This window comes from Melanotaenia boesemani, chromosome 15 (genome assembly GCF_017639745.1).
Source record: "Melanotaenia boesemani isolate fMelBoe1 chromosome 15, fMelBoe1.pri, whole genome shotgun sequence".
NCBI lineage: Eukaryota > Metazoa > Chordata > Actinopteri > Atheriniformes > Melanotaeniidae > Melanotaenia > Melanotaenia boesemani.
The window spans coordinates 33524575-33538843 of record NC_055696.1 but is presented as its reverse complement, the minus strand read 5'-3'; the positions used below and the strand labels follow the sequence as shown (position 1 = coordinate 33538843).

At 46.1% G+C, this 14269-nt stretch overlaps 2 protein-coding genes across 3 annotated transcripts in view; both read right to left on the bottom strand.

The window, feature by feature from the left end:
* The window catches only part of LOC121654288 (deoxycytidine kinase 2-like), a 23509-nt gene extending 17721 nt beyond the window's left edge, over nt 1–5788 (bottom strand). For both annotated transcript variants that reach the window (XM_042008358.1, XM_042008357.1), the window contains exon 1: nt 5576–5788. In XM_042008358.1, coding sequence (XP_041864292.1) covers nt 5576–5678 — 103 coding nt within the window. In that variant the 5' untranslated portion in view covers nt 5679–5788. The remainder of the gene's footprint in view (nt 1–5575) is intronic.
* Nucleotides 1–14269, bottom strand: part of LOC121654289 (nuclear apoptosis-inducing factor 1-like) — a 24354-nt gene extending 10085 nt beyond the window's left edge. Inside the window, exons 1-2 of the mRNA XM_042008359.1 lie at nt 14258–14269; nt 4246–4254 (exon numbers count right to left, since the gene is read on the bottom strand). The gene's annotated coding sequence lies outside the window, so the exon portion shown is untranslated. The remainder of the gene's footprint in view (nt 1–4245; nt 4255–14257) is intronic.

Below are 14269 nucleotides of genomic sequence, written 5' to 3'. Positions count from 1 at the left end.
GTCTACCTGCTCAACCGTGTCCAACCCAGCTGGACCAGCCGGCGAGCGCTGTGAGGGTCGTGTTTCTGACCTGTGCATTCGACACCATCAGGCCGACCCTCCCGGTGAGAAGCTGACAGCGATGCAGGTGGAGGATTCTCTGGTGTCCTGGATCGGAGAACTAGTGGAATGATGTCTCCTAACCCTGCAGTATCAGTGAGCTGCACTGAGTGTGAGCAACTTTCTTTGAGGATAACACAGCTGGAGAAGAGGATTGAAAAACTGCAAGACATTCGTGTGAATGAAGAATTTATTGACTCTGTAGTAGCTTCTGTACAAGCTACTGAGTTGTCAAATGGATGGTGTCAAATCTTCATACGTGAAGGCATGTCGGATGTGGAGCCTCCCGCTACAGACCTGGCTGATACACTTCCCTGTGTGTGTTCAAATGACATTGGAATAGCTGAGGAAAATCCCAAACCGGACCATCAGACTGATCTCTCCTTCTGGAACACTGTTGGTGCCAGACCAAAGTCCTCAACCCCGGCCAGAACCTGGTCTGATGTTGTTCGTCGCAGAGGTAAATCCAGCAGGAAATTTAAAGCTCCAGCACTCACTCCACCACCTGAAGTCTCACTGCACAATAAATATGATGTGTTGAGTCATATTAAAATGAATGATGATGAATGTAATGCAAGGATTTATCAAATTCAAGAAATAGCCCTAAAACTCAGCCCAGGGCTAACCAGACCAGGAGGAGAGGCCAAAATCCCACAAACAGGAGGACTAGAGAAGCTATCGGCGCCTCCACACAAAAACAAATAGACACAATTCTGATTCAGGACTCTATAACAGCATGTGAGGATGGCAAAGACGGAAAATCTAACACTTTTTGATCCATCAGTCAGGGAACTGACAGAGATCTTTAGACCGTTCTCTCTTCACATCCAGATGGTATGAAGATTATTGTCCACACAGGGTCTTTTGATATTCTGAGGAGGAAAATTGGCTCTGAGATCCTGAAGAAAGACTTTTCTCTGCTGTTGGAGAGACTGTGTCAGTTGGGAGCACCATGTTTACATTTCAGGACCCGTTCCTACAGCGGGTAAAGGAATTGAACTTTTCAGTAGACTTCTTGGCCTGAACACATGGTTATCAAACGCATGTATCACCCATGGGATAAAGTTCATTGATAACTTCAATATCTTTTGGAACTGTAAGGAGCGATTCAGACCTGATGGTGTGCATCCAAATCTAACTGGATGCAGATTACTTGGTGCACACTTGCGTCATGCTGTTGGGACGGCAAACCCAAACATGAGTGTACAGATAAGAGCGAAGGACACAGCAGAGAAGCGATCAACTCCCAGCTCTCCCCCTTCACCACACAATCTTCTCCACATCACCCAAGGTCTTCAAAGGATGTCTCTATCCTGGACTGGACTCCAGAGGCCACCATCTACCAAGAACCACAGGGCTCCCCCTCCTCATCCTCCTCATCCTCCTCTTAGATCATCTGTCCTGACCGAGCAGGGCACAGGAGGAGGTTCCCAGAGCAGCAGAATTCACAACAAAGATAACATGCCATGATGCGTTCAGGGTCCTTGCTGTAGTTTTGCTACTACTGACAGCTGTTCTGAGATCAAGCCTGGACCCAGTAGGATTCCTGTGTTAGTAAAATAAGGAATCGAACACGGTCAGTTTGTGGGGTGAATCGATCTAATCTGTTAACTGTACCTTATATAACTCAGAATACAACAGAGACCAGTGTAAACTTCATAAAGCTGCTGTACTAAATGTTAGATCTCTGTCCAACAAGTCACTGTTAGTTAATGACTTCATCATTTCTCACAGTTTAGATTTTCTTTTTCTGACAGAAACATGGTTAACAGAAGACACAAGTGCTACAGTTCTTAATGAAACAGCACCCCCTCATTTTAGTTTTATGAATAAATGTGGAAACGGGAGGAAAGGGGGAGGAGAAGCTGCCTTATTTAAAGATTCATTCCAGTGTAAAGAAATTTTATTTGGTGATTTTACTTCTTTTGAATATCTTAGTTTTATTTGAAGGGGCATTCCTAAAATCCTATTTCTAATCATCTACAGACGTCCAGGACACTGTGTAAATTTTATTGATGAATTTTCTGAATTATTGTCGGTTATCTCTACTAATTTTAACCATTTCATCTTAACTGGGGATTTTAACATTCACATAGATAACATGACGGATGGTAATGTCAAGGAATTTTCTTCCATATTGGATGTTTGGTTTGTGGCAACATGTAAAACAACCGACCCACATTCGAGGTCACATTCTGGACCTGGTTATTTCAGGGTGTTGATATTTCTTCTGTTGTGGTCTCTGACTTGGCCTTGTCTGACCATTTTTGTATTTTGTTTGATTTACTGATCACTCAGAATCAGTCCTGGTTATGGTCTAGTATCAGTCCTGGTTCTGGTCTAGTGTCATGGCTTCCATGACTTGTGGAGTCCCTCCATTAAATATGAAAGTTATGCTGATGATACACAACTTTATGTGTCTCTGTCACCAGATGACTGCAGTCCAACAGACTTATTGTGTCAGTGTCTGGAGAAAATAAACACCTGGATGAGGGAGAATTTTCTACAATTAAATGAAGATAAAACTGAGATTATTCTGTTTGGTAGCAAAGAGAAGAGGGTCAGCATTGGTAAACACCTGGAGACTCGGGCTCTTAAAATTACCAACCAAGTTCGTAACCTGGGAGTGTTGATAGACTCAGATCTGACTTTCAGCAGCCACATCAAAGCTTCACTAAGAAGCTTTTTACCAGCTCAGAAACATCAACAGAATTAAAAGTTTAGTCTCCCAGTAAGACCAAGAGAAACTCATCCATGCATTCATCTCCAGTAGACTGGATTACTGTAATGGTCTTTTAGCAGGACTTCCTAAAAAGAGCATTAAACATCTGCAGCTCATCCAGAACGCTGCTGCTAGAGTTTTAACCAGGACTAAGAGATCTGAACACATCACACCAGTTTTGAAATCTTTACACTGGCTTCCAGTCAGTCACAGAATAGATTTTAAAACCCTTCTGCTTGTTTACAAATCCCAGAATGGTTTAGGCCCAGAATACATCTGTGATGTGTTCAGAGAATATAAACCTAGCAGAGCTCCTAGGTCCAAAGACTCTGGTCAACTAGTCCAGACCAGAGTCCAAGCCAGGGTCCAGACCAGAGTCCAGGCCAGGGTCCAGACCAGGGTCCAGACCAGAGTCCAGACCAGAGTCCAAGCCAGGGTCCAGACCAGAGTCCAGGCCAGGGTCCAGACCAGGGTCCAGACCAGAGTCCAGACCAGAGTCCAGGCCAGGGTCCAGACCAGAGTCCAGTCCAGAGTCCAGTCCAGAGTCCCGACCAGAGTCCAGACCAGAGTCCAGTCCAGAGTCCAGTCCAGAGTCCAGTCCAGAGTCCCGACCAGGGTCCAGGCCAGGGTCCAGGCCAGAGTCCAGGCCAGGGTCCAGTCCAGAGTCCCGACCAGAGTCCAGACCAGAGTCCAGACCAGAGTCCAGTCCAGAGTCCCGACCAGAGTCCAGACCAGAGTCCAGGCCAGGGTCCAGTCCAGAGTCCCGACCAGAGTCCAGACCAGAGTCCAGACCAGAGTCCCGACCAGAGTCCAGACCAGAGTCCAGGCCAGGGTCCAGGCCAGGGTCCAGTCCAGAGTCCCGACCAGAGTCCAGACCAGAGTCCAGTCCAGAGTCCAGTCCAGAGTCCAGTCCAGAGTCCAGTCCAGAGTCCCGACCAGAGTCCAGACCAGAGTCCAGTCCAGAGTCCAGTCCAGAGTCCAGTCCAGAGTCCCGACCAGGGTCCAGGCCAGGGTCCAGACCAGAGTCCAGTCCAGAGTCCAGGCCAGGGTCCAGACTAAACATGGAGAAGCAGCATTTAGCTGTTCTGCTGCCAGTGGAGATTAAACTTTCATCAAACGTAGACATTTTTAAATCCAGGTTAAAACTTTTCTTTTCTCGTGTCTATACATGAAATCCACACGATAACTTTCTTGCATTTAATCATTTTAATGTAATTTATTGTTTTATTGTGATTATGTGTTGCTGTCTTTTATTATTTTAAATATCTGTAATGATTTTGTTTTTTGTGAAGCACTTTGAATTGTCCTGTACATGAAATGTGTTGTAGAAATAAACTGTCTTGTCTAGCTGGATGATTCAGGGAGGAGATGAGGTGGAATATCCAGCTGCTGTGGACTTCTTTGTCACATGGTGTGAGCAGAACCATCTGCAGCTTAATGTGACAAAGACTCAGGAACTGATGGTGGATTTTAGGAGATCCAGAACAGCAGCGACACCTCTTTTAACACAGGTGTGAATGTGGAGGTGGTGAAGGGTTACAGGTACCTTGGAGTGCATGCTGACAGTAAACTGGACTGGGTTAAGAACACCGCTGAAGGGCCAGAGCGTCTCTGTTAGCTGAGGTGGTTTAACATCTGCCAAACGCTGCTCAGGATGTTTTATGAGTGTGTGGTGGCCAGTGTTGTCCTCTATGCTGCAGGCTGAGGGCTGCAGACACAAACACACTGAACACACCGATCCACAAAGCCAGTAACGTGGTGGGATGGAGCTGGACTCTCTGACGTGGTGGAGGGGAGAACGTTGTCCATAATAAAGACAAGACTGAACGACACCTCCCACCCGCTTCACAACCTGCAGGAGGACGTTCAGAGAAACGGAAACCACCTCAACGCTCCACTGAACACAGGAAGCCTTTCCTACCTGCAGCCATCACACTGTACACCTCCTCCATGTAACATCCACTGGTTCACATTTACTTTTTACTATCATACTGATGATACTGTACATAGTACTCACTGCAGGACTGATCCTGGACCTGTTTATAGAGATTTCCTAAATAATCTGTCATTTCTCTTTATCTCATCCTGTCTTTGTTTGGTATGAAGCGACTGTGTTTCCTCTGGGATTAATAAAGTATTCTGATATACATCTATCCATCTATCTATATATCCATATATATATATATATATATATATATAGATATATATATATGTGTGTGTGTGTGCATTTTAAACATATATATATATATATGCATATATATATATACAAATATATATATGTATATATATATATAGATATATATATATGTGTGTGTGTGTGTGTGTGCATTTTAAACATATATATATATATATGCATATATATATATACAAATATATATATGTATATATATATATATAGAGAGAGAGAGAGAGAGAGAGAGAGAGAGAGAGAGAGAGAGGTGTGTGTGCATTATATACATTTGAATATATATAAACGTATCGCTGCTCCACCTCTGGTACAGGTGCTCCCGGTTCTGGATCAGAACAGCAGAAACTTCCAGAACTTATATTTTTTTCATGCAGTCTAAACTTATTGATTATCAGCTGATCTGTTCTCATTTGGCGCCAACCGGTTCGTTCTGGCGGGACTGGAACAGAACCGAATCCAGCCCCGAACCTCCGTGTCGGTGAGCAGGGCGGGTACGGGGGGACGGATCCGGCTCAGACGAGCCGTCGCCGGTTCCGAAGTTAGCGAAAGGTCGGCGCAGAACTCACCGATGTTTCCCTCGATGGAGATCTTCATGAGGCGGCGGCAGAAGCTGCCGTCCCGCGGCGGAGCTCCGGGAGCGGAGCGGAGCCTCTTCGGTGGCGTCGCCATGTCCAGATACTGATTACTGATCTCTTATTGATTACTTATCGATCACTCAGAAGGGTCGGCGAGTGACTGAAGGCGGGAGAACAGAATCTGAAATGAAACTTCGCGCGAACACCGTCTTCCGGTTCCGGGGCGGAGCTTCTTGTTTATTATGAACTAGACCCGAACGTCCACCCTCACACACTATAAACACACACACGTCTTTTATTTATCTAACCAGGTAGTCCCGCTGAAACACAGTGTGAGATTAAAAACACATTTATTAAACTTGTAAACGAGAATATATAAATAATATACAATATAACTCAGAGTTCCTTTTAAACAGGTTAAACAATAAAAACAGGAACAATTAAAAGATATTTTCTTCGGTTCCCTCAGAATAATTTAAATTCCCCTGATGGCATCAAAGTGGGCACCTTTCAGTCCGGCTGTTGCCCTGAGGGGTATTGCACGAAACCAAGATAAGGGATTAAGCCGGGATATGTTGCTTATCCTGGCTGAATTTAGCCCTAAGTCGGTTGCATGAAAGCAGCTCAAACTAATCCCGGCCAAGTTACTGTGGTGATTTATCCGCTGCAGTTAGCCTGCTCCTGACCAGGCTAACTGCCGGAAGATTAATCCTAGCGAGTCACCTGCATGTCCAACGTCAATTCTGTGAGGAATTAATGTGTTTTACAGCATGTCCATGGTCTTCCTAAGTATGCCGCGTCCTCTTAATCATCCAGTATTAAAATATTACATTTACAGTCACTGTACATTTAATCCAAATCTGTTCGTAATCGCAACAGCCTTTTTATATGGATTCGAGTTGTAGTATTATTACTCAGGCCAAGTGTTATATTGCTATGCTAATGAAGACTGCTCGTCAAATTGCTGTCAGAGGTTTTATAAATATGTGGTTTATTGCATTAATTGAGATTACAAAACACAGCGGATGAGGTTACAAAGGTGTATTCAAAGAAATCCGTGACGAGGGCAAAGTAGAATATTCAGGTCCAACTCCCCTTCACCTGGTCCCTCTTCATAATGGCTTTCCCTTTTTCGGAGGATGTGCTGGACGAGGAAGCCCGCATCCTCAGAAGAGCATTCAGACGTGAACGAGTCTTCAGGGACAGCTCACATCCCCTGGCCTTTGGAGATGACTATGTCATTGAGAGATACAGATTTTCGGTTACTGGATTTCCAGGTCCAGTTTTCTGAGTGTCCGGCGTTTAATCTCTAGATCCAGCTCCATTCCTTGGAGCTTGCTCTTTTTGAGTCAGCTTTTAACATCTGCCAGCTCTATCTCTCTCTCCAGGTGCCCTGAATAAAGCGTTCTGACAGTTTGTGAAGTCTGTAAAGGAAATGTCAGTTAGCACAGCAGGATTTGTTCATAACGTAGATGTACTTTAGCCAATACTCACAATGTTACCAGGCCGCTTAGGAGACTGTGCAGCATCCGGGTCCTGCTACACATTTTCTATTAGCACCACATCACTGACTTCATATCCTTCATGGAATAAATAAGCAGGCCAATCCCATAAAACTGACATGCCTCAAACCTTCTGGACTCCACTGACACAGTCTCCTCATCTGAAGACGTGCATTCTGCAGCTGCAGATGTGCCTTCCCCCTGCCGTATACATGCAGCGAGAGGACTTGGATTAAGATTTCACAGAACATACCAAGCCTGTGATTTGGAGACACTGTACTAACCGGATCATCTTCTGGTGGCTCCAAAAGTGTAATTGTGTTCCCAGACACTGCAAGGTTATCCAAAGTCAGACACTATATTATATTTGATTGTGTTCCATGTGCAGTAGAATTGCAGTACTTTGTGTACCTTGTATGAAGCGGACAGTTTCTGTGGCTGGGACAGAGTCAGTTATTGTCCCTCCCTGGATCCCCTCCATCACTGGCCTCCCTTTATTTAAATGGAGGCCAGTTCCTCTGCTGGAGTCACATCCTGGCTTGGTGGGCCGCCCCCTGTGCCAGTTCTATAGGCCTTTTTTTTTAACTGCTACAATCATACAGACATTGAACATGTCAGCAGACACCTCATCTATTCACCTCATTTGTTCACGGTTATCTACTTTGGAGTCACTTACCAGCCTGCAAAATGTTCTTATATTTAATTTTTCTTGCTGCCAGGTCCTTTTATGGCCAGACAGGTTTGTCCTTTATGAAGGACAGAAAGATAAAATAGATTAAAACATTACACGAGGAAAATAGATTAAATGACACATTGTGGATAATTGTTTGCACCTAATCATACTCTACATTTCCTGAGTAACATGCACCTGCTTGTCACTCTTAAAGTATACAACAGTTAGTGGATTTGAAAAGTAATCCTTTAATTGTAGCCTAATAATGACAGTTCCAGTGGAGCACTGTTTATTAATTGGACAGTTTTTGACTACTTACGCATTGAGCCGGTCGGCTATTGTCTGCCAGGCTCTCTTGCGTTCTTTACTTATGGCATTGGTTTTGCCTTTTTTCCTTATAATATCCTTAACTTCGTCAGAGAACTCCGTCAGGGGCTGTTGTTCAGCGGCTGTGACGTAGGACGCGCGACTTTTATCCATTTCCCCATCGGTGATTCTGTGAGCGATCGCGAGGTCTGCTTCAGTATGCCGTGCACACGCACTTATCCCAACTATCTTCACCTGGCTTAACCTAGCCGCACCTTCTCATCCTGGCTCAGCAAACGTGCAACCAATTAAGCCAGGATAGGCCGCGCAAGCTAGGTCAAGCTGGGCTTGCTTAATTATCCTGGATTTCTTTATTCTGGTTTCATGCAATACCCCTCAGGTCCAGGAGCGCATTGATTTTTCAACGTTGATTTTAGTTTCGATCTAATCAACGTTTTTTCAACGTCACTATGACGTCCTGCTGTTCAGCATAGATTGACACATATAGTTATGATGCATGTTTTTACTATTTGTGTTGAATAATTAATAATCTTAGAAGAGATCATATCTACAACACACGAAAAGGACCAAATACATTTGTCATTTAAATGTTCAGAACAGCTATGAAATGGACCGACTCATGAAAGTGAGAGAAAGACGCTGCTTTATTAAGACAAACCTGAAAAACAGCCTGAACATTGGGCAACATTACCTGCATTAAAAAATGCTGAAAAATGTCCTGAACCCTGGGGAACATTTAACACTGCCGGGAAATCTGCACTCCTTCTTCCTGCCGCCGCCTCTCATCCTTCAAAGTTCCTATGAAATATAAGCATGGATTTTTGCTGTTGTTGTCCTGAATGAACTGAAGACCGTGTCTAAAAGGGAAAAACAAAAATACAGCAGGTCAGCATTAGCACCACTATTAGCTCACCACGCAGTCACAACAAAACAACGTTTGTTTGTTTATCTATCGAAGCACATCGTACAGGAAGGTGAACGTCTAGACTGCGACGGCTTGACTGTTGGTATTTTTATAAAAACAGGCCATTATTTGAGTGACTGTTTGTGAAACCAACTCCAAAGTGGTGAGTTTTGTTTATTACTGCTGATAACAGCAAACAAAAATATTTAGCAAAGATCCATTTTTGTTGAACTGTTTCAGGTACATAAATTTGTATTCATTGGTCAGCGTGGTCGTTGGTTATCATGTAAGGGGGGGCAATTCACCGTTTAATCGATGCATCCTGTGTGTGTGTGTGTTACGGCCCAAGTTTGGACCGAATCTGCAGAGGGTGCTGGACTACTGTGTAGCCGCACTCCCAGCATTGGCTGACGTCGTCCTCGAAGTCCCTCCCCCTCAGCGACCGGATTGGATGATGGCGCTTCGGGAAGGACCGCCCAGAGGGACCACGCGACCATAAAAGCTGGTCATTGTCATCCCAACAGGGCGGCTGTGTGGTTGGTTAACACCAGTGCGCCAAGGGTGGCTTTGGTCTGTGAGTGAAACTGTGTGGAATTGGAAGTAAAACTGGTAGATGGTAAAATTGGACTTTGAGCAACTTTCTGGACTGTGTATAAGTGGTGAAAAGACTCTCTCTCAGTTAAGTTCATTTATTGTTTTCTCTTGTTGTGCGTCCCAGGGTTCCTGGTGGACTTTTTTGTTATTGTTAAAGATCGTTACCTGAAGAAGGACACCTTTTGTTAGTTAAGTAGTTCTTTTTCTTACATAGGTTCTTTTCTGTTATCTTTAAGGCTCCCGCTGTGTTTTGTGACTTTGTATTGTGTTTTGCTTTGTGCCTTGATAAAGGAATAAACCGTTGGTTTTCCTTTCATATTCCTGTGTTGTAATTCTTCTGCTGCGTCCCCCCCGACCCCTAGCGGGGGAGCCGTAACAAAGTGGGGGCTCGTCCAGGAGATTATTGATAACAGGTGTGCGGAGAGACTCTTTTCACATTCTTGTGTGTTGTTACATTGTGCAAACAGGAGTGGCCTGCGGAAAGATGGCTCGCTTTGACCTGGAGGCATTCAAAGAGAATCCCTCTTTGGATCAAGTAAATGCGTGCCGAAAAGATGATTTGGCTGTGCTAGCAGACTTCTACGAGATTCCTCTGTCGCGCAGTCTAAAAAAGGCAGAGATGAGAGCGGCAGTGGTGGCTGGTCTGGTGGAGAGGAAGGTGCTGGAGGCTGTGGGTGTGCTGACGGAGCTGGCATGTGTGAAGAGCCCGCCTGTGGAGGCGGGGCTCCAGAAGGCTGAGCCGGAGAATCTGCCCGAGGCAGACGTCTCTGATAATGGGTCAGAGGGAGTTGACAGGCCCGAGACTCCTGTCACACTTCCCCGGTTTGAACCGTTCACCCTCGGAGGTAGCTCAGGCACTTCCCCGGTGGAAGCCCGGGTGAAAGTGAGATTAGCCAGGCTGCATTTAGAGGCCGAGGAGAAGGCCCAGCAACGGCAGCTGCAGCTCGAAATCCGGCGGCTGGAAATCGAGGCTGATAAAGCTGTCAGGTTGCGCCGCTTGGAGCTGGAAGCTCAAGCAGGTTTCCCCGCAACACCCCGCGCTGGTACCTCAACCGGTCCCCCGCCTGTTGCCTCGTCTTCTGGGTTTTTTGACATCACTAAGTGCATACAGTTTGTGCCTAGCTTCAGAGAGTCTGATGTAGACTGTTATTTTTCTGCTTTTGAGCGCATCGCTTTAGCGCTGCACTGGCCACAAGATGTGTGGGCGCTCCTGGTACAATGTAAACTGTCTGGAAAAGCTCAAGAGGTGGTTGCCGCTCTTCCGCTGTTAGAAAGTCAGCGGTATGACATTGTGAAGGCCGCTGTCTTAAAAGCATATGAACTAGTTCCTGAGGCTTACCGACAAAAGTTTAGAAGTTTCAGAAAAGACCAACGCCACACTCATGTAGAGTTTGCCAGAGAGAAAAGCATTTTGTTTGACCGCTGGTGTGCTTCATGCGGTGTTAACTCTCTTGGCGCTTTAAAAGAATTAATATTGTTGGAAGAATTTAAAAGACAGCTGCCAGATAATATTGTGGTTCACTTAAACGAACAAAGAATAAGTTCTTTATCTGGAGCCGCGGTGTTGGCAGACGAGTACGTTCTTACACATAGAACGGTATTTCAGCCGACAGTGAAGTCGACTGTGTACGTGGCATCCAACCGAGGGAGAAATAAGCCCTTGCCGGATAGAGTTTGTTTCTGTTGCCGTAAGCCGGGACACTTAATTGCCCAGTGTCCGCAGTTAAAACAAAATGAGTCAGCCTCTCCTTCAAGGAAGGAAGTGGGCTTTGTACACAAACAAGGAAACAGTGGATCCCTGTTTTAAACCTTTCACTATGGTGGGAATGGTTTCAGTGAACATGTCTGACGCTGAGCAAAAGCAAGTCTGTATTCTACGAGATACAGGTGCCTCTCAGACACTCATTCATGCCGATGCGCTTCCCTTTACGGAGAAGACGTATGCGGGTTACAATGTGATCTTACGAGGTGTGGAGATGGGTTATGTACCCCAGCCTGTTCATTATGTGTGTTTACAAACTGATCTAATTTCAGGTGTATTTCCGATGGCTGTTTGTGCTGCACTGCCCATCGCTAATGTGTCTGTCCTACTGGGAAATGACATCGCGGGGGGAAAAGTTGTTCCTGCCCTAGAAGTCCTGGACAAACCCGATAAGGATAAGTTACGCTCCGTGGGCGTGGTTACACGTGCACAAGCTCGAGAAAATAAGTCTACAGATGAGGCTGAGGATCTCTCTGACTGTTTCCTCTTGTCCTCCTTTTTAGAGTCTGCTGTACCGATTGAGAGGGAGGAGGGAGAGACCGCTTGGGAGCCGGAGGTCCCCGACCAAAAAGCTCGGAGGTCTCCGCTGCCCCGGGTTGGTCCCTCACTTCCGGTATCACGTGACCGGTTACGTATGGCGCAGGAGGGGGATCCCTCGCTGACACGTTGTTACCAAGAGGTGGTGAGTGCTGACAGTTTGACAACAGGTAATGGTAAGTTTTATAAACAGGATGGAGTGCTTATGAGATGTTGGTGTCCAGTGATGATTCCTGGAGCTGACTGGAATGTGGAGACTCAGATCGTGGTTCCCGAGCTCTACCGACCCCAAGTTTTAGCACTAGCCCACGATGATCATTGGTCGGGACATTTGGGCATACGAAAGACGTACTGCCAAGTGCTAAAGCATTTTTACTGGCCTGGATTAAAAGGAGATGTCGCGGCCCACATACGTAGTTGCCACGTATGCCAGATAGTGGGAAAGCCCAACCAGAAGATTCCGCGCGCACCTTTACATCCAGTTCCGGTGGCTTCCGAGCCGTTTGAACATTTAATAATAGATTGTGTAGGCCCGTTGCCACGAACTCGGGGTGGAAATGTGTTTCTGCTCACACTGATGTGTGTCGCCACTCGTTACCCGGAAGCTATACCGTTGCGCCGGATAACTACTCGCTCAGTGATCAAATCATTGCTAAAGTTCTTCTCCACGTTTGGGTTACCTCGGGTGATCCAATCTGATCAGGGGAGTAACTTCACGTCCAGAGTGTTTAAACAAGTGCTTAGTGATCTAAACATTAAACATAGAACTTCGTCCGCATACCACCCTGAAAGCCAGGGGGCTCTAGAACGGTGGCATCAAACATTAAAGTCAATGTTAAAGAAATATTGCGAACAGGAAGGACGTCAGTGGGATGAGGGACTCCCTTTTCTGTTATTTGCAGCCCGCGAGGCTCCGCAAGAATCGTTAGGTTGTAGTCCCACCGAGTTAGTGTTCGGACATGAATTAAGGGGTCCGCTTAAAGTTTTGAAGGACAAACTGCTAGAAACTCCAATGTCCTCTCAATAAAATGTCTCGGAGTACGTGACCGCGTTCCAAGACAGGCTCAAGCATACACGCGCATTTGCGTTAGAAGCGCTGACGTCATCACAAGTGGCCATGAAGCGCCGACACGACAGAAAGGCAGTTCTCCGAGTATTTCGCGAAGGCGATAAAGTGTTAGCTTTACTCCCTGTGACAGGCACGGCCCTAAACGCCAGATTCGCGGGTCCGTACGTCGTGAAGCACCGTCTAAGCGAAACCGACTATGTGATTGAAACCCCTGAGCGCTGCCGTAAGACCAGAGTTTGCCATGTTAATATGCTTAAAGCCTACATGACCCGGGAGGTCCATGTTCCGCCTCCGGTGGGAGATCTCATGACTAAGACCGATACCGCTCATCGAAGTGTGGGGGTTACTGTGGCTGAACCCTTCACCTCCGATGACAAACTGTGTGAAAAGATTGAAGCGAAACTGACGCCACGATTAGCGAACTCGGAGATGCTGGTTTCCTTCCTGGAAACAACCAGGCACCTCGATCCTGAATGTAGAGCCGATTTAAACTCACTGATTACACATCATCGGCGTCTATTTAATGACATTCCATCACGCACTACTGTTATAACTCATGACATTGAGGTAATCCCCAACACACCCATAAAACAGCATCCGTACCGGTGTAGTCCAAATAAGCGTGCCTTGATGAGACAGGAAACGGATTATCTGCTGGTAAACGGTTTTGCGAAACCCAGCAACAGTCCGTGGAGCTCTCCCTGCTTGGTGGAGACTAAGCCCGATGGTTCACCCCGTTTCATAACGGACTACCGAAAAGTGAACGCCTTAACAATTACCGATGCTTACCCGTTACCGAGAATAGATGATTGTGTGGATAGTGTGGGATCTGCAAAGTTTGTGACAAAGCTGGATATGTTAAAAGGATACTGGCAGGTGCCGTTAACCGAACGGGCATCTGACATTTCCGCTTTCGTAACCCCAGATCGTTTTCTCCAGTATACCGTTATGGCGTTCGGAATGTGCAACGCACCAGCCACATTCCAGCGCCTGGTGAATACTTTATTCTCTGATTTGCCATATTGCACTGCGTACTTAGATGATATCGTGGTGTACACGAATACGTGGAATGAGCACCTCGCTGCTCTGGAGACGGTGTTTACACGTCTAGGTGACGCTTCGCTCACTTTAAACCTGGCGAAATGTGAATTCGGCCAGGCGACCGTAACCTACTTAGGGAGACAGGTAGGCAGAGGGAAAGTGCGCCCTCTGGACGCCAAAAGACCTGCCGTGGAGAAGTACCCGATACCTGAAAACAGAAAAGCCTTACGACGATTCTTAGGAATGGCAGGATATTACAGAAACTTCTGCAGAAAC